At 40.1% G+C, this 18610-nt stretch overlaps 1 protein-coding gene, 1 long non-coding RNA gene and 1 pseudogene across 3 annotated transcripts in view; 2 read left to right on the forward strand and 1 right to left on the reverse strand.

The window, feature by feature from the left end:
• Window positions 1–4038, forward strand: part of LOC148872479 (uncharacterized) — a 34848-nt gene extending 30810 nt beyond the window's left edge. The window contains exon 2 of the long non-coding RNA XR_016107878.1: window positions 3668–4038. This is a non-coding gene — a long non-coding RNA (uncharacterized LOC148872479). The remainder of the gene's footprint in view (window positions 1–3667) is intronic.
• On the forward strand, window positions 2428–3180 carry LOC148872481 (heat stress transcription factor B-2b pseudogene; annotated as a pseudogene).
• Window positions 4039–8650: 4612 nt separating the features above from the next.
• Window positions 8651–17719, reverse strand: LOC148872482 (putative galactinol--sucrose galactosyltransferase 2). Of its 2 annotated transcripts, XM_088968297.1 has the most exons (15): window positions 17531–17718; window positions 16210–16452; window positions 13836–14039; window positions 12955–13205; window positions 12562–12652; window positions 12372–12420; window positions 12163–12254; window positions 11964–12074; window positions 11436–11558; window positions 10479–11031; window positions 10174–10241; window positions 9896–10030; window positions 9566–9783; window positions 9375–9463; window positions 8651–9249 (listed from the first exon to the last, which is right to left on the reverse strand). In XM_088968297.1, exons 3-15 carry the CDS (start codon window positions 14024–14026, stop codon window positions 8890–8892), a joined length of 2331 nt encoding a protein of 776 aa, XP_088824423.1. In that variant the 5' UTR covers window positions 14027–14039; window positions 16210–16452; window positions 17531–17718; the 3' UTR covers window positions 8651–8889. The 2 variants fall into 2 exon arrangements, with proteins under 2 accessions (XP_088824423.1, XP_088824422.1); XM_088968296.1 differs by lacking the exon at window positions 16210–16452 and having other exon boundaries at window positions 17531–17719.
• Between the last annotated feature and the right edge of the window lie 891 nt (window positions 17720–18610).

The raw sequence follows: 18610 nt of genomic DNA on the forward strand, positions 1-18610 counted from the left end.
TTCTCACTTTTCATTGCCTCAGAAAAGTGAGAAGTGTAGGTCACGTAAGGTTTAGCAGAGAAGTTAGTACGTGTCACATAATTCGCTATGGGATAGGGAGTCGTACCTGTGGACTTTGATTCAGAGTTGGCTTGAGTGTGAATGGGGTCTTTCAAATATCAAGCAGTGTAGGTCACGTAAGGTTTCAGCAAAATAGATGGCGTGCGATGCCAATGTTCCCTACCAAGTTGCTCTTCTGGTGCCGTTTGTGGTGCTGGATCCACATTAATTCTGTCCTCACTGCCATCAATTCCCACTTCCTGCACACTCTCTTCTCCGTGCTAAGAAAGATGATATTTAGCACAGAAGTTAGTACATATCACATAATTCGCTATGGGATAGGGAGTCATACCTATGGACTCTGATTCAGAGTTGGCTTGAGTGTGAATGGGGTCTTTCAAATATCGAGCAGTGTAGGTCACGTAAAGTTTTAGCAAAACAGATGGCATGCGATGCTGATGTCCTCTACCAAGTTGCTCTTCTGGTGCCGTTTGTGGTGCTGGATCCACATTAATTCTGTCCTCACTGCCATTAATTCCCACTTCTTGCACACTCTCTTCTTCGTGCTCCTCCTCTCTTCCATCATCATTATTCTCAAGGCTCCCCCTATCATAGATGTCGGCTGCATCACTCCCCCTGTCTTTATTCCCTCTGTGGCTATGTACAACATCATCATCAACTACGGCATCAACTAGTGCAATGGCTGGGCCAGGTTTGTTTCCCAGAGTGGTTTCTAAACCAGTGACATATGGAAATATATTTTCATGGAAGATTAAATCATGAGAGACAAAATATTCACCTCTTTCAACATCTTATACGCGCCAACCTTTCTTTCCATAGGGATAATCCACAAAAATACACTTCCTACTCCTTTCTCCAAACTTATCCTTGTCTCGAGGACTCCAATGAGCATAGCAGAGACAACCAAATACTCTCATGTGCTCGTATTAAGGTGGTGTCCTGAACAGTACCTCATACGAAGTCTTCTCGCCAAGTACTGAAGAAGGTGTTCTGTTTATCAAGTATCCTGCGGTTAAGGCACACTCCCCCCAAAAATCAATGGGCAAGCCTACTTGAAATCTCAATTCTCTTGCAACATTCAAGATATGCCTGTGTTTTCTCTCCACCCGACTGTTTTGTTGCGGTGTCCCAACATACGAAGTTTGATGCAGAATGCCATGAGTCTCAAAGTATGATTTCAAGCTTTTAAATTATGTTCCATTATCACTTCGAACAGTCCTGACTTGCTTGCCAAACTGATGTTTTGCCATGGCACAAAATTTCTCAATAATGTGTGCTACTTCACTTTTTTCCAGTAACAAGTAAACCCACATAGCACGAGAATAATCATCAACAATGGTTAGAAAGTAAACTGCACCACAAGAGGTAGGTACTTTATAGGCTCCCCATGTATCACAATGAATTAGAGAGAAACAATCATCAGCTTTATGTTTACTTTCAGGAAAAATTTCTCGTGTTTGTTTTGCTCTGTAACAAACATCACATGGCTTATCTCCTTCAGTTCTACTATTTAATTTATCTACTTTAGGAAGAAAAGATAATATCTGTTTAGACGAATGCCCTAATCTGCGATGCCATAACTCCCATTCATCCATACCTCTTGTTCTATTCGCCCGAACCAGTGCTGCTCCTCTAAAATGATAGACTCCATCACACTGTTCACCCACTCCAATCAGAATCCTCAAGGTTTGGTCCTGTATCACACATATTTTGTCAGTAAAGATGACTGTACAATTTAGCTCTTGCAATAATTTTGCTACGGAAATAAGGGTGCAGTTCATTCTTGATACAAAAAGCACATGATGTAGATAAATATTTCCACCCAAATGTAAAGTCCCTTCCTTCACTGCAATGGTTTGCTTCCCATTGGGAAGTTCCACCAGACACGGTGTAATATTCCGTGCATCCATCAATAAGTCAATTTCTCCAGTCATATGGTGCGATGCCCCGGAATCAATTATCCAATCAATAGAATTTTTCTTACTAGAGAGTTTTTCATTAGTCCTGGTTTTGTAAGCATCAAGCATGCTTACGAGAGTCTGCCACTGCTCGTCATTAAGCCCATTTATTCCAGTCCTGTCTTCATCAGTTACGGCTGCATTAGCAGCCACCTCACGCCCTGCCGATGATTGAGCAGCATAAGTTTTTGCTGAACCTCGATCGCATCCGCCAGAGGGTCTACCCCCTTTTCCTTGGCCTGCCCCACGCCCGATCGACGTATCGCGGGGTCTATCTCCCCACCATTCATACTTACTTGAGCTCTCACCGTTCCTTTCGTTATTGGCAACCATGGTAACCGATCAGAAGATTCATCCGAGCTGCTTGATTATTGCAAGAAACACGTAGATGGGCGATCGATGGCAGTGAGAGCTCAAGCGACAGCTTGTGGATGATCCTTCGATAGACGACGTGATTTCGTGGAACGAGGATGGTTCCACGTTCAGGAGACCGGCCGAGTTTGCCAGAGATCTGTTTCCCAAATATTTCAAGCACAACAATTTCCCAAGCTTCGTTTCGAAACACGTATGGCTTCCGAGAGATTGTTCCTGATCGATGGGAATTCGCAAACGATTGCTTCTGTAGAGGAGAAAAAAATACTTCTATGCGACATTCATCACTGGAAAATATCACCAGGTGTAGTTGTATCTACTGTTACGGCAGCCACGGCTCCGACCGTTCAGACAGGGTCTCCAACGAATTCTGGTGATGACCAAGTGGTACACTCGACTTCATCCCCATTGGTCGTTGCCTCTACGGTGTGTAGAATGGCAAGCTACAACAGCACGGTAGAGCTTCTTGATGAGAACGAACGGCTTAGGAAAGAGAATATGCATCTGACACATAGATGAAGAACCTTTGCAACAATATCCTTGCCTTGATGACCAAGTATTCGAATAACCAGCAAGAAAAGGCTAGCTTCCTAGCGGAAAAGCCATTGTCTCTGCTGGATCTATTGCCAGTGAAGCGCTCTGCAGAGGATAACGATGCCGATACCGGCGTGGGCCAGAGCCAAGTGAAGACGGAGGAGTAGGAAGTCAGTACAGAAAAGAAAACAGGCTGAGGTCGGAACAAGATCCGCAGCCGATAACCGTCATTTGCAAAACGAATAGTAACCTGGCTCTGATACCAAGAGAAAATTTTTGTGGAGAATCCTCTACCATTATGCAAGGCACAACCATATATATATACATACAATCTGCACCTGAAATTTAGGAGTAGGAGACTCACTTGTAGTAGTAACCTAACCTACTACCAGAATTTGCGCCTAGATACATGCTTATTCACGCAAGATACATGCATGGGAGGATAAGAAACATCCAAGATACATGCTGAGAGAAATTTCTAATGCATGCAAATTTCCTAGTCCATGACGAATTCCAATAATATCATAAAAAAAATAATAATAAAAATGAAAAAATCCAAGGAGAGCCAAGAGATAGAGAACACGAAATAGAAGACAAAAAAAAAAAAAAAAAAAAAAGAAAAAGGCAATTCTTCATTACATCAGGGATATTTCCCGATTCAATCTGAGATGTGAAAACCTAGGCGAAGGAAGTCCCTCGTATCTTGGAATTGGCAGATGTTCATCCATTTTTTGTTTATTCAGCAGTTACGAAGTTAAGAATTGGTGTTGGAGTCCGCCACAAGTCCGCTATGGCAACGTTGGCAGGAGCATTGCCCGGAGCCTTCGAGAATCCCGGGGTTTCATCCAGGGACACGCCAGAGACTGTCAGAACGAATTCGATCAGCATCTCGTCCAAGCTCAAGAAGAGCCTGTTGGAGCACTTCTTGCCCATCTTACTTAATATTAGATTGACCAAAATATTACAGAGAGAGAAAGAGAGAGCGTCCACCACCATAGTATATATTTTGAAAATTTGAAAGAAAATGAAGGATAAAAGAGTCATAAGCGATTATTATAGTAAAATACTATCAAACGTTAAATATTAAATAAGTATTTATTTTTTAAAATAAGCATATTTTTTATCTTGTTTAATGTTTAGAAGCATTTTAAGCTGATTTCTTAGTTATTTCGAAATCAATACTCTGATAACTATATTGTTTCTTTTTATTTTTTTTTTTAGTGTGACGTGCCTACACATCTTCCATGCACATTCACCTGGTTAATTAATTAATTGCTTCAGTTGCATGCCTTGGACTCTTCAAATGATTTGCAAATTACAGCCCAAATTTCTTCATCCATCTCTTTACATGAAGTTTACCTCCTTGATGATATCTAAAATGATCCATGGGGTCTCTGCTTCCATCGAAGAAATTATGAGCCTAAATTACCTCCACTAACGATCCAGTAGCAATCCTTCCTTCTGGTAATTAGTTTACATTGTAATTTTGTTCAAAGTATTAAAAATAGCTTTTACTTGTTTTAATCAAGGTTTGTATCCATATCCATATCCATGGTTATGGTTATAAAAATACTAAATAAATAAATCTTCCAAATAAAATTAGTCGAAAAATAGAAAATTATAATTATAAAAACTGAAACGAATAATTTAAGACTTAATTTCTCCACAACAATTAATAAAGCTGAAAGTTATAAATAATATTATTTATATTTTAATTTTATCATTTATTTTCAATAAATATTAAGCAAAAAAACAAGTTTTAATTAAAAATTTTGAGGATTCGGGCCCCCCAATGGGGATCCCATCTCCATCAGGGGTAAAGATGGAGACGAAATATATTTCCTCTACCGGGATCGGAGTCGAGCAAGGGGATTAATTTAAAAGTTGGGGTTAGAGACTACAAATATGATCCCCACTCTGAATCCGCCCTATTAACATTCCTAACAGTAAACTTTCGAGCTTTTATTGGAAAATAACGTCAATTTTCCAAAAAAAAAAAAATCGTATTACAAGAATCTACAATAACTCAACGCATCTCACCAACTTTGAAATTTGAAATTTTAATATTGATCTTTCACTAAACTTAACCATATTTGAAACCAAGGTTTTTAAAACTGGACTAGACATAGAACCATTGTAGAGACCGGTTACCAAGTTGAATAGTTTGGTCATTTGCTTCGAATGAGCGACCTACTTTGACTTAATAATAATAATAATAATAATAATAATAATAATAATAATAATAATAATAATAATAAATGACCAAAAATTATTGTTCGAGTCAATAGTTTGACTATCTGAGTCAACGGTTCGTTGACCAAATCAACAGTTTTTTACCAAAATGTAGTTTTCGGATAAAATAGAACTAGTTATCTGACCGGTTCTCGGGTCAATCAATTTGACCATCCAGTCTAGTCCGATTTTGAAAGCATTGTTTGAAACCCAAATTAATATCTAATATGAAGTCCACAAAAGCAACTTCTAAAGTGGTAGTTCACACCTGATGTTAGACCTGAATCGGCCTTTAGCTAAAAATGTTGTAGTAGTGAAGTAAAGTTGATGCGATTTGTGTAATATGAATCTCCAACCTTCTTGGGACCGATGTTGTTGTCTAAACCTTGTTAAAACTGATGTTTTTCTCTAAAAACTCAGCTAGGAATTAAAGAAGTCAGCCCCTACTATAGCTGGTTTGGACTAGGGTTTTAGGGGAGCAAGGGAATAGAGAAAATGAGTTAGAAAGAGCATAGAATGGTTTAGTTCGTCCCATCCTTCTCTTCCCTTACATAGAGCACTCCCTTAGTCCTATTAGGGTCTAACACAATCATATTTGGATTAGGGTTCATCCTTATAATGATAAGCATTATCTTATTAGAAGAATGGATGCTCCATACCCATATCCATAACCCAAAATTGCCCCAAGCCATGTGACTATGTAACTAATCATATTAGTAATGGCCTTAGGCCTAGGCATTTCAATGGTGTGAGACCCCAAAGGGCTCATGTAAGTTACCCTAAAAAAGGTTAGGGTGAATTTACTGCATAGGGCTAGTGAACCCTTGACCTAATCAACTTGGGCTCAGCTTAGGCCCAACATTTAAACATAAATGATCATTGAATTCAACCACCCCATGAAGGCCCAAAGATAATAAACTTATGTAAAGTGAAGCACATTAAGTAATCTGCCCTACAATAGTTTCTTATACTTAAACCTCTTGGCCCATAATTATCAAAAGCACTATTCATAGGGAAGGACCTCTTCCTTAACTTTAAAATGTAATATTACACTCTCTGCTTGAACAGATTCCAAGAATAAAACTTTTTACAAACCTTTTTTCGTAAAATAATAGTGTATCATATATATACATTTTGCAAATCAGATTTCAATTCAATTGAATCCACTACTAGGAGTTTAGATTTCCATTAGAGAGAATGTAAAACTTAATATTCATTTTATCTAATAGTGGGGTTGATTCTATTACTATGATCACACACTGAGGTAATTTCCTTAACTGCCCCAATATGCCTAGATATTTAACCCATGATGGATCTCACTAATTAACATATTAAAAACAGTTCAGTCCAAAACCTAGTGTAATATTGTAATCAAGTTTTACCTTAAGTACAACTTTACAATTTTGTTCATCCATCTCTAAGGTCCAAAGAATAACTAAAAATTAATTCGGGTTTAATGTTTCTTCCAAACACCTATTAGCTATGCTTGGGTTCTAATCCTAGTAGTTGAAACAAGTCACTCCACCAAATTAACAATACACTAGTATTGGCCTTATTATGATAAAACTCACCAAGTCTATCCATTGGCTAAGAATTTTCTAAACAAGCACAAGTCTTATAAGGGATAATTCACAAAAATACATCAATTCAAACATAAAACAATAATGTATTCATTGATAAATATTTATATACATTAATGTGATTGGAACTAAGAACATACACTTTCCAACAAAAACTTTATATGAATTGCTAATATCCAGTACAGTCGTACAGTTAAAAAAGAATTTTAAATCCATTTTAGAAACAGACAAGTAACAAGTTAACAAAAAAGATCCTATTTGTACAACTTGATAGATCAATTTTTGGTGAAGTATCGATTTTTTGGCCAAGTACCTCGCCATTTTGTCTGCTTCCAAGTGGCCGATGACTCAAGCCATAGTGGAGAACTTTAGTTGCCGAGCTGAGTCGAGCTAGGTAGGCTAGGTGGCAAGCTGACTATAGTGTCGAGCTGCCTATGAGGTGCCGAGCTGACCAAGTGGTGAGTTGCCTGTGAGGTGTCGGGCTGACCAGGTGTCGAGCTGCCTGGGAGGTGTTGGGCTGACCAGGTGCCGAGCTACCTGGGAGGTGTCGGGCTGACCAGGTGCCAAGCTGGATTGGTGAGTTTCATTGCTCTTTAGAGACCTGCGAAGAACCAAATGTCAGAGGACCCGGGGTGGCTAACCCGGCGACGTCACTCCGATGCTTAAGTCAGTACTCTCATAATAGATTGCGAGCTAAAAATCACAAAGTCTGAGAACTAGAATTTGCTTACTTGCTCGCTTGCTTTGGGGTTGGCGCCTTTATATAGGCATTGTTTGGTGTGGGCTTCACGCACCATATCCGAGATTTCTGCAAGGTCGTCTAAGGGGTACGAGATTCTTGGAGGTAACCGCCATGCACGTTGATCACCCTCCGGATCATTCGGCACATGGACCAACTTCCAAGGATCGTGAGAGTGTTAGGATATGCATGCCGAATTCGTCGACGAACACGTCTCGCAGGCCGCAAGGTCATGCTTGGGCCAGGCCGCTAGGTCACACCTGTGGTGGGACACCATAAACTTGGCTAAGACAAGTTATTGCCAAAGTGATTCTGGGTGTCACCATGTGTCACAATATCATTGGAGGGCCAAATCCGCCCTCATCACAACTCAATAGTTCATTACAATAATGAAAGCAAATATATAACGGATAATACAGAAATCCCATACATGGCCAGAAAGATAATCGTATGTATTTCCAATTTCTACTGTAGAATCTTAGAACATGTATAACTTTCTGAAGAATAACCTGTATAACCTTCTCAAGACTAGATTATGCCCAAATTCGTATCCTCCTTTCTTGGATTGCCTACAGTTGATCACTTTTAACCTACATTTTTTTGTCTTTTTCACATTAATTTGTTTCCCTTGGAACCTATAAAATCTAACTTTCCTACAAATTATTGGCATTTTTAATACTTGGATCAAAGCATAATTGCTATTCTATTAATTCGGCATATGAGCTACACCAAACATGTAGAACAAAAGTACAAAACCATTAAACCGTGGTGGCACTTTAATGCGAACAAATTAGCAAAAAACAGCCAATTACAAATGCCACAAAATGCTTAAAATCTCCATACTTCATTGATAGCATATTTGGGTGCTTCATTTACATAAGATGAAATTTTTTTCATTCTTCCCACTAGTGTTGAACCCGAAAAGCTATTAGGACTTAGGGTGACAGATATTACAGTTCAATTGAGTGATAAGCTCATGGACCCAGTCAGAAAGAACCAAGAAAAGAAGCTAGAACTTCCCCTAGGCAACTTTTTAAATCAGTGCTTAACCAGCCAGGTCAACAACGATCTGAAAACACTTTTCAGAACAGATCACAGAGATAGCTGCAAGTAATGGTTGGTTTGAGTAGAGGAGAAAGGAAACACAGTCCAACAGAGATTCAGGCTCCATGATAGATAGGAAAACAGTGGAACATGAAAAATTGAATTTCAAAGAACAAACAAGTGCTCTACTTTCCTTCTCAGAAATCAGAATACATAAGCATTGAATGATCAATTAATCAAAAACAGATGCACGTCACCATAAATTCCTACCTATCATCTACCACTCCCAATGCCACCTACACAACCTCAGCCTTTCCCTAAAAATAGTGACATGATTTATTGCTTTTTATTGCTTTGCTTCTACATCTATTTAAACTTGAATTTCTATTGGCCATCTGTACATCTCTTTCTCCGGGACAGGAAGAGTAAAGGTTAGTAATCCAGTGTTGGAGTCATAGTTGAAGTCAATTTCCTTGGTTTCTATAATGCATTTCAGTGGGCGCTGGGATGAGTAGGCACCAAATCTTCCACATCCCCTGATTTTGAGGATTACTGTCGCACTTGGTGACCGCTTTTCACTGAGGGAACATGGGATGTCAGATTGAACCTCCCCATCAAAAAGTTCCGTCTTCTCGGTTACCATTTGGAAATCAAAATGCTCCACAGCTCCACTGGTGTTGAACATGTCAAGAAGGCCAATTGGTGAAAAGGAGATGTTGGATGTTATTTCCTGCAGTGACAGAATAAAGGATGAGGGGGAAAAAACAACTAACTTATGATTAAGTATGCTCAAAATCACACAAAATCCAGAAAGATGTTGGTCTGCACTCGAGCTGAAGATTTAGATAGGCTCACCTTCAGGGGACAAAAGTGGAAAAGCTCATACTCCAACACCTTGAGGGTCACTGGCAGTGAAGCTCCTTTTGGTAGCCGAACCACCTCCCCTGCAATGCAACAGTGAACCTTCAGTTGACTGTAAAAGACACTGGGTGGCCCTCTGGTGTTGTGCACATTGTGGGTGCAACAAACTTGGGGACCTTGCTCACCTGATCTATTTGCATACACCACAACTTCACCATCCCAATTGGAACCCGCAACTTGAGAAATCTGGTCAACATCTGTGGCACAGACAGAGCCAGTGAGAGTACCAGGGGATGCATCATGGATGCGTGTCTTCTTGATAATCCTGCACCATCCTGCGCCTTGGCAGTTGAATACACCCACCACGCCAGAGCATTTGTTCACATTCCATATTTTGAGCAAGCTGTACATTATAAATTTCTATGCCTTTAGATTGATTTCACCTTAGCAAGCAAGGATGTAGTAGTAATGTGGAAAAGCAATAGATGCTTAAGGATGGATATAGAGCAGCAGACCTGGTTCCATCTCTAGCCGGATCGGCAAAAAGGCAGTCAAGGGTAGGCCTGCCAGGAAGTTGGGCACGCAACACTGACCCATCAGGAAGAACCAGCTTCTTTAAGAGATCAAAGTTGTGATATCCTGGCTTGTCACTGTTATATGGCAAAGAGAACACTTATTAGATGCCATTTACGTTTGGTCCAGTAATTTCAGGCTATGAAGTTTCAAATTGTTTCCTAACCTAACAAAATAATTTAATCGAGAAAAGTTGTTGATAACATTATGCATGATATACCTGACATAGATTGCACATCCACCAATGGCTCGAGCTGCAGCATGATACTCTGCAGCAGGGTGTAGACTCTGCATGGTAGAATGGTATCTTATCAGTATGCTTGATGTTAAAGGCCTTATCTATAACTGGATAATACTTCAGGACAACCAAATCTAGTATTAGTCTGTTGAAAGCCTAGTGACATGGCTAAATGAGTGTTTACATCATGATCAAGACAATAATTTTAGAAGAAGTGAACCTGTTAATCACTCCAATAAGAACCCAGTGGACTACATGGAATGCGTGTTTGATCCATTAGTACTTACATGGAACATATCCCAGTCAGGCTGCATGAATTCACCCAGGAAAAGAGTGTTGTACGCAACTGAAGAGATGTGGATGGTGTGAGAAGCTGGGTCCCGAGGATAGAAATCATCAGATGCTCTTACCACAGCAGTCTGCTTGGCACTGTACAAACCATCAGTGTTGTGGCACATGCAGGAAATGCATCCATTGTCGGAGAAATTACGAGCAACGGAAGCTTCAAGTGCCTGAAGATAGCTACGGGTGAGGGAAACACGCCCACCATAGCCTGCACCAAGGGTCTCAATAATGTTCTGTACATCAACTTTAACTCCATCTACTCCACATGAGGCCAAGTAAGCATGGAGCTCATTGAAAAAGTTGTAGACTTTCTTTGGATGAACTAGTCCAAGACCATGCACGGCAAGGCTGTCCATGACAATATCTGGTTGGTTGCCCAACACCCCAGGTGACTGCACAGGGTATGCCAATGCGGTGTCATAGTGCTCCATGCCAGCAGCAGCTGGCTTTACACCACCCCAGTAACCAGCTAGAGCATGCCATACATAAACAAACCTGCACAACAAGTCTAAGCTCGTAAGAAAATTCTAAATGAAACACAGTTTAATGGTCTAATGGCCTTATAGATTTGGTTTTTCATTTACGATTTTATTTTGTATGGACAACCATGAACCACTAGGGGCCTTGGTCAAGGCCCTAAAGGATTGAAGAATTGAATTAGTGATTTTAATTTGTTTTGGATTTTGTACATACAGGAAAATGTGGAGAGAAGAAAACCTAGTTGCTTTTATCATGTACTTGATTTCACGCAACAATGGTACAAAACAAAAAACAAAAAAAAAAAAGGGCATATTTGATGTCAGAGTGGATACGGTATATAGGTTGAAGGCCCTTAAGCATTCAAAAACATCTACCCAAATATAAAGAGCACCAACAAAGGATAAAGATGAGCTACTTACTTAACATTGTGATGTTCTTTAGCTTCCTCTACAACGTGCTTTAGGCCCGAGGCTTGGTCACCGTTCTTGCCCCTCTTTTGAAATTTTGCATTCTCTTTGATTCCTGTTAGTCTGCTAGCAAATCTGTCAAGAACCAATTTAACAATATGTCAACTATTCCATTCAAAATTTCAAATCATCTACAAAAAGAAATTAGCATCGTGCACAGATGAAGGGGACATCACACATGGTAAAAGACCAGAAGAAAACAACCAATCCCCTGCCAAATTTCCTAAAGCTACTCAAGTGTGATCCAGAATGCAGAACACCAATGACCAGACAAATTAAGTATGACAACTGTTGAACAAAACCAAGCTCAAATCATGAGAGATGATATCTGTTACTTAAGTTGGGTAGGACATAGCAAATATAGTATACTCTAGGCATAGCAAATATCAAAATGTTCTATAAACAACCTGATATGGGTGCAACTATAACGAGATAGCACACTGAATGTGCAGCGAAAACAGAGAAGAAAAAATATCTTACTGTGCTCCTTCTTGGACAATACAATTGGGGTTATCCTTTACTTCATTGCCAATTTGTTGCCAACCATCATCAATGATCAAGAATCGTGGAGGGGTCCCTCCACCCGACAAGCTGCAATAAAATCCAAACTCAAGTTGAGAAACAATCTCTCCAGAACTATACCCCTTTATCGATTTTCAAAATTAACTTCGATTGCTACCTTTTAAGACCCTCTTCGACGCCCTCGGCTGTCACGCCGGTATAGTAAGCATCCCATGTGCACCAGCCGAACCAATCAAGGAAAGAAGGCAACTGCATAGCAATTAAAAGAAAAAATAATCGTCAGATTAATTCAGAAGCACTCGGATGTTTCTGTGCTACGGAGTGAGGTTTGGTGAAATGAAAGAAACAAAGAAAGAGACGTCTTACCCTTTTCTTCTCTCTGTGGTGAAAAGTTTGCATATGTTTCTCGACGGCCCTGTGTTTTCACAGGCAAGCAAACGAATGGTTAGTCATAAATGCCTCAAAAATAACATCTTGGGGAAATTCCCTGTTGCTCAGGGCCCTTTCCAGAAAAGGGGAAAAAGTTTTAGGAGAACAATAAGAGAAATGAACTCACTTTACTGCTTGGTTGATGACTTCGAAGGGGTTAGCCCCGGCATGCATGTAAACAAGGTGAAGGCCTTGGTTGGTCTGAATAGCATTGTCTCCTGCAAAATCAATCACAGAACAAACACAAGAACAAAGTCGTTTCGTTTCTTTCGAACGCCACCACCCTTATTTTGTTCTCCAACCAAAACCTATGAACTCCATAAATTTGGTTGTTCATAGGTTGATTGATTGATCCGACTTCGAATTGTAGTAGTTGTCATATTACAACCGAGTAACGAACGTAACGACAGCTCCAACCCTCCCCCAATCTCGTGACGGTTCGTCTTCTTTGAAATGAATCGTTCACCGACGGGAATGGGATAGGACTGGGTACACTGAAAATGTTTTCTTGATAACTCACCACTCTCAAGGCAGACTTCCAGCTCATTCTTCTCGTTGCCCTGGAGAACGGCACGGAACTGGCCTTCCAGGAGAGGCAGTAAGACGGTGTAAATGGTTGGGGAATCTTCCTGGTCACCTCCCTCTACGGTACCATCTTTGCTCTCTATGAGCATGAATTGGGTCTCCAGAGGAACATCCTTACCGCACATCCCCATTCTCTGGGTCATCCACCATAGCTTAAACCGGAAACAGCACATGAACCGGAGACCCCTGTTGAAAATAAAACAAATAAATTATATTTTGATACATAGGACTAGGTAAATTCCTATAAGGGTTCAATAATAAAGGGTGCAGACCGGTAAATAAACCATAAATAAATAACCAATGACATATTTCAGATAATCACTCGGCATCACTCCAAAATTGGAGGCCGCCTGCAGCCTGCAGGCTCTAATAACACGAAAATACAACATGAAGTGATCCTTCTTAGTCCCCTGGCCAGCTCGGGCTAAACCGGCACCAATCCAAAATCTAATGCTAAGCCCGGGCTGGGCGGGGTTATCCCCCTTCAGTTCAAAGTTCAACCTATAGAAAGAAACAACTCCAACTCATTATAAAAACTGCCAAAAAAAAACTCGTTACAAACACTGCAGACCAGGATATAAATGGTTTAGGGTTAAATACAGAGTAATGAAGCGACTATGGAAATGTTAATGCATTTTTTTAGAATAGATGATATAATGATCACAATTCAAAATGACCTTAGAAAAGAAATTCTTTGTCTTGGCAAGCTTCTCCTATGATTAATAGAGAGAAATTAAAGAAGACAGAATCATGTTCATACAAGCAAAAATTCTAAAAGAAAGGAATTATATCAGGGGTTGGAATAGGTGGGCTTACTCTAAGGTACCGACAGGGAAGACATGGAGGCTTTTACTAGAGGAGGCTGTTGCACCGATGAAAGCACCGGCGAGAAGTCCGGCGCCAGTTCCGGGAGTCAGGACGATGTTGTCCGGCACCCCAGTCAGTATGGTCTTCCCATAGACAACCAACTTCCCATCGTTGATGGAGATCTTAGGTGTCACCGTCATTTTTATGCTTACTCTGCCATAAAACAGAAAACAACACCGTTGGCACTGCATTTCAGTATCATAACCCAGAAAAAAGAAAGCAAAGAATTGCATTAAGCCATCGATCTATTAGAGATGGGCGATGTTTGAAACGATGATATTCGTTCCAATTTTGACTTCATGCAGGCAGGAGTTTAACTAAAACATACAAAAAAACAAAATTGAACAGACTTCACTTCAAACAGAAACAATATCACATTGAAAAGCTTTTCCACTTCAATTGTCTCATGCAAGTCATAACATTTATGGGCGCTACGTAATGTAGGTGCCAAGTGGCTCTAGGATCGACTCCCACATTGACCAGGATTGGGAGGTCTCGTACCACTGAAGCAGAGAAATTTATGAAGCATCGCTTTAAGTCGGGTGGAATTCTTTGGTTGTGAAGTCCGATTCCAGGAGCCCATAATCTCTTGGCACGGTGCCGCTCAGCTTGATTGAAAACTCATGGTCAGGTTTAACTATTGGTGAGATATTCCACCAAATTGCATTGAGCAGAATGCATGTAAACTCTAATTTTATAAGTTAATATAGTTTTTTTTTTTTTTTGAAATATACATGGCTATTTTACCCACAAAAGAAGGTAATTTTGGGCGTTTCTTTTTCGGGAAGGGGGGAGGCCTGAGATGTGCGTGCAAACAAACACACATCATTGAGCCCAAAAGATCCTCACTAACCACCCTGGCTGTCCTGATTCTAAGCCTAATTCGAGTCATTCAAATTTTATGGGCTGTTTGAGGGCTAAGTCCAAATCTGAGGCTAGCAAATTTTAATTCGCACTAACAGGATGATCATGGGCTGGGCCTGGGCTTAACACCTTATCATAAGGTCTATAGACCGTGACCACGAGCCTGATATATAAGCATTCTTTGGCCTATTCACAATATATTTAATATATAATAGTTTATATTGTATGTATAATTGTATATAATTTATCACACATTATATAAATATAAAATATCATGTGTCATTTTATTAAATAAAATACAAAATATAATATATAAATATATTACGGCCGGGCTGAGACTGGATTGAGACGAATTAGAAATGATCAACCAACTGGATTGGATCGAAGTTAAACAGACCTTAGGCCATGTCTGATATTAATCTGGCCTAGGCCCAAATTAGGCCAATGTCTGATATTAACTTGGCCTAGGCCCAAATTTTACTGTTGAACCCAAATCTTAGGCCCGAACAAGAATTAAAATATCACACAGACAGTCTGATATGTCAAATAGGATGTATCCACCTTTAAAATCATGTGTTTTTATTTATTTATTTTTTTAAGCATGTTCAAAGGTGGGGGTATATGGCCCGGCTACCCTTAGTGAGCCTGTATTGTGTATTGGTGGATCATATGTATCAGCCGATACGTTAATTTTGGGGGCATGGGGCCTCCAAGTCCGAGATTTTAATTTGGAATCGGAATCTGCTTCGCACTACATGGCCAGATGGGTAGTGAAGTCGGTGTGAAGTGCTCTCTCTGAGGGAACGGGATATCTGAGGAGCAGATCTTGACTCCTTAATTTTAGTTGTCGGTGACATCATCAATTATGAACATGACGCCATGACGCCTTACGCCTTAAGCGGCTTAGGTTAGGAGGTATCACCCATCAATAAAACCGACATACCCACCCACTAAACGGCAAGCGCTCTACTGTAGAGTGTGGACAGTGGGGATTCATTTTTTCAGAGTTGAAGCCATAACGAGGTGGATCGAATTCTAAATTTTTCAAAAGAATTAAATATTGGATCGAATTCTAAATTTTTCAAAAGAAATAAATATTGGGTTTTTTTGCAGATAAGGGCAACTTTTTACTTTGAATATCAATAAAAAATAATATTTTTATAAAATAATTAAAATAGAGTAACTTTTAAAAAAATATATCAAGAAAAGGCAATGATACTGTTCATTGTCTTCCTCTGCCTCTTATTCATCCGAATACACTGTTCATACGAGAGGCGAGAGGCGGAGTAAGGCACAGGCGCGTTTTCTTCACAGTTACTATTCTAGAATTGCAATGACACCGTTCTCTTGAAGCTGAGCATCGCATCGGGTTTGAGGTTATCTCTCTCTTTTCGTTTCTCCCTGGATTCGATGTTGTTGCAGAAGGGAAGAAAGACTGAAGAGGAAAAACAGATCTTACAGCACACGTGGTGTAAAGAATGCAAGTTGGTTTCCAGATCCAAGAAGCTTCGATTTTTCCAATTTCTGAATCAGGAAGCTTCAGCACGCGAGATCTTTACGAATCAGGAAGCTTCAGCACGCGACGCCATGAGAGATGAAGACTCGCTCGAGATGACCTCAAACCCGATGTGCGACTTTTGAGAACTCGAAGCTTCATGGATCTTTATGAAACTTTTGAAGCTTCATAAGAGAGATAAGAGGCCTGAAACAGGAAGACAATGAACAGTGTCATTGCCTGCCCTTGATATTTTTCAAAAAAAAAAAGTTACTTTACTGTGGTTATTTTATAAAACTATTATCTTTTATTGATATTCAGGGCAAAAAGTTGCCCTTTTCGGTTAGAAACCCTTAAATATTCAATGGCACTGCATACTGATGCCCATCACCGGACATATTCGTAGTAGACAGAAGTTAACAGGGACTGTGAAAGACCGAATAGGACAAACCATGAAACATTGCAAAGAAAGAAAAGCGAACAGAGATAATGAGGTTGGAGCCCTCAGCCCTAGAGGGAGGAGCTGCATAGATCGCATAAACTGATAAGAACTCTTTGCTTCATTTGTACGTTCGAAATTTCGTGTTTAGTCTTGAGAGGGAAACGCGTAAAAACTACTTCAAAACAGGAGGAATGCAGAGGAAATGAAATCAAGGCTCTAAATTAAAAGGAGACAGAGAATGGGGAAAGAGATGGCAAATGGACGGACGGATTTTGAAATGCAAAGACGCTAAGAAAAACCTACATGTCCGACCACGACAGCTTAGAAATATGAATCGAAATTAAATGGATCTTGCTAAGAGATTCCAGATATTTTGGTCCCAGATAAGTTCATTCTAGAACCTCCGCGTATGATTTATTAGGCTTTAGAGAGACAGTTCAATGGCGAGGAGGTCCGTACTATCATTTTCTGTTTCAATCACCAGATTCACCAATTATTCCAGCAAACCTCTCCACAACTACAAATTAGAAATCTCAAGTTGATCGTGCGATTAACAACAACAAAATAATCACCTAAATTTCACAGAACTATCTAATTTACCCCGGAAACTACCAGATAAATCTCCAGACCGAAGATCAAAAGAACATATAGGATCATCAATTTTTAGAGAGAAAGCGCAACCGCCTTGCATTTCTCTCCTTAAGCATCTTAAACATCAACAAAAAAATCAACCTCAGATTCCAGTGCACCATAGCCGAACACGCGAGAACAACTAAAAAATTCCTCCAAAGAACTAAACCACTCAACACAGAGAGCTTGTATTTGTTCAAATTTTGAACTCACCTTTGTGGATCTTAGCCGGCGATGCGCGAGCTTTTATCCGTTCAAGCTCGACCGAATAGAAGAGAGACGAAAGAGAATTAATGAGAAGAATCGAAAAGCCTAAACTGGAATCACTCGGTAGAGTGTAGTCCAACAGGAATGCCTCAACAGCTTTGCTGGTTGAATATATTGTACAAATACGATGGATTATGAGAAAGCTGGAAAAACATTCTTATATAGTACCCAAGCGTTAAACGTCGAGCATATTCCATTCTTAGATCTCACCTCGCAACGACACGTGACAAGAAAGACCGTCCAATGATTTCAAATTACGATTCTATAAAATTATTAAAATGTTCGAATTATATCACAACAAAGAATGATTTTGGAAAGGACCCAATAGACGTATTTTCCCTTTTGGTGCAGGAGCGTCCAGCGATATTCCCTATCACAGGGCACAGACGAGCCAGTAATGATGTTCGGTGCAGATCTTTTGAGACTAGGAATCTCGATGTGCCGTTATATATCGTGTAATTTATAGTTACATAACACTCACTCACATGGGAAGAAAAAGAAGTGAATCGAGAGTGCCTCCCGGAATCCGAGTAAATTCCAAAAGGAAGCAAATCCTTTCCTTTTCTTTGACAAGCCACCTGAATCAGTAGTGACAAAAAACAACTGCATCGGATTAACAACTCACAGCATTATAATGTACTAAGCTAAGTGGGACCCAGATATGGATATTTTGAGCCGTCCAATGCGTGGTCCGTGATCAAAGCATCAGAAAACAGAAATACCACGTGGGGCCCATCGGCACAATGTAGTGATACGCTGCTTAGAAGATCCCAAGTCACGGAAGGGAAGGGAGTACGATATATCGGTGAAACGAGAAGTAGATCTTTTTAATTGACTTATTGCCACATCGTGATTCGATGTTTAAAAATCCGTTGTCAAGTACACGTAACCCAAGCTGCCAGCTCTTTGTTCGTATCTAGCAAGGGCCTCACTGCTGATCAATACGTTGACAGCAAATTGGAGCCACGACTGGATCTGATTGTGTGCTGTGTCAGCATGGGCCCCACTGCCCCCGGGGTGATGGAG

Source organism: Nelumbo lutea, chromosome 2 (genome assembly GCF_056320005.1).
Source record: "Nelumbo lutea isolate HS-2025 chromosome 2, American lotus-T2T, whole genome shotgun sequence".
In the NCBI taxonomy this organism is placed as follows: domain Eukaryota; kingdom Viridiplantae; phylum Streptophyta; class Magnoliopsida; order Proteales; family Nelumbonaceae; genus Nelumbo; species Nelumbo lutea.

Excerpts from the sequence above, each read along its gene's own strand:
- LOC148872482 (XM_088968296.1), bottom strand. The coding sequence starts at position 14,026 with ATGACGGTGACACCTAAGATCTCCATCAACGATGGGAAGTTGGTTGTC. Across the intron at positions 13,206-13,835 it reads TTCCCTGTCGGTACCTTAGA|GGGTCTCCGGTTCATGTGCT; the intron begins GTAAGCCCACCT and ends TATTTTCAACAG. Across the intron at positions 11,032-11,435 it reads AAAGAACATCACAATGTTAA|GTTTGTTTATGTATGGCATG; the intron begins GTAAGTAGCTCA and ends CTTGTTGTGCAG.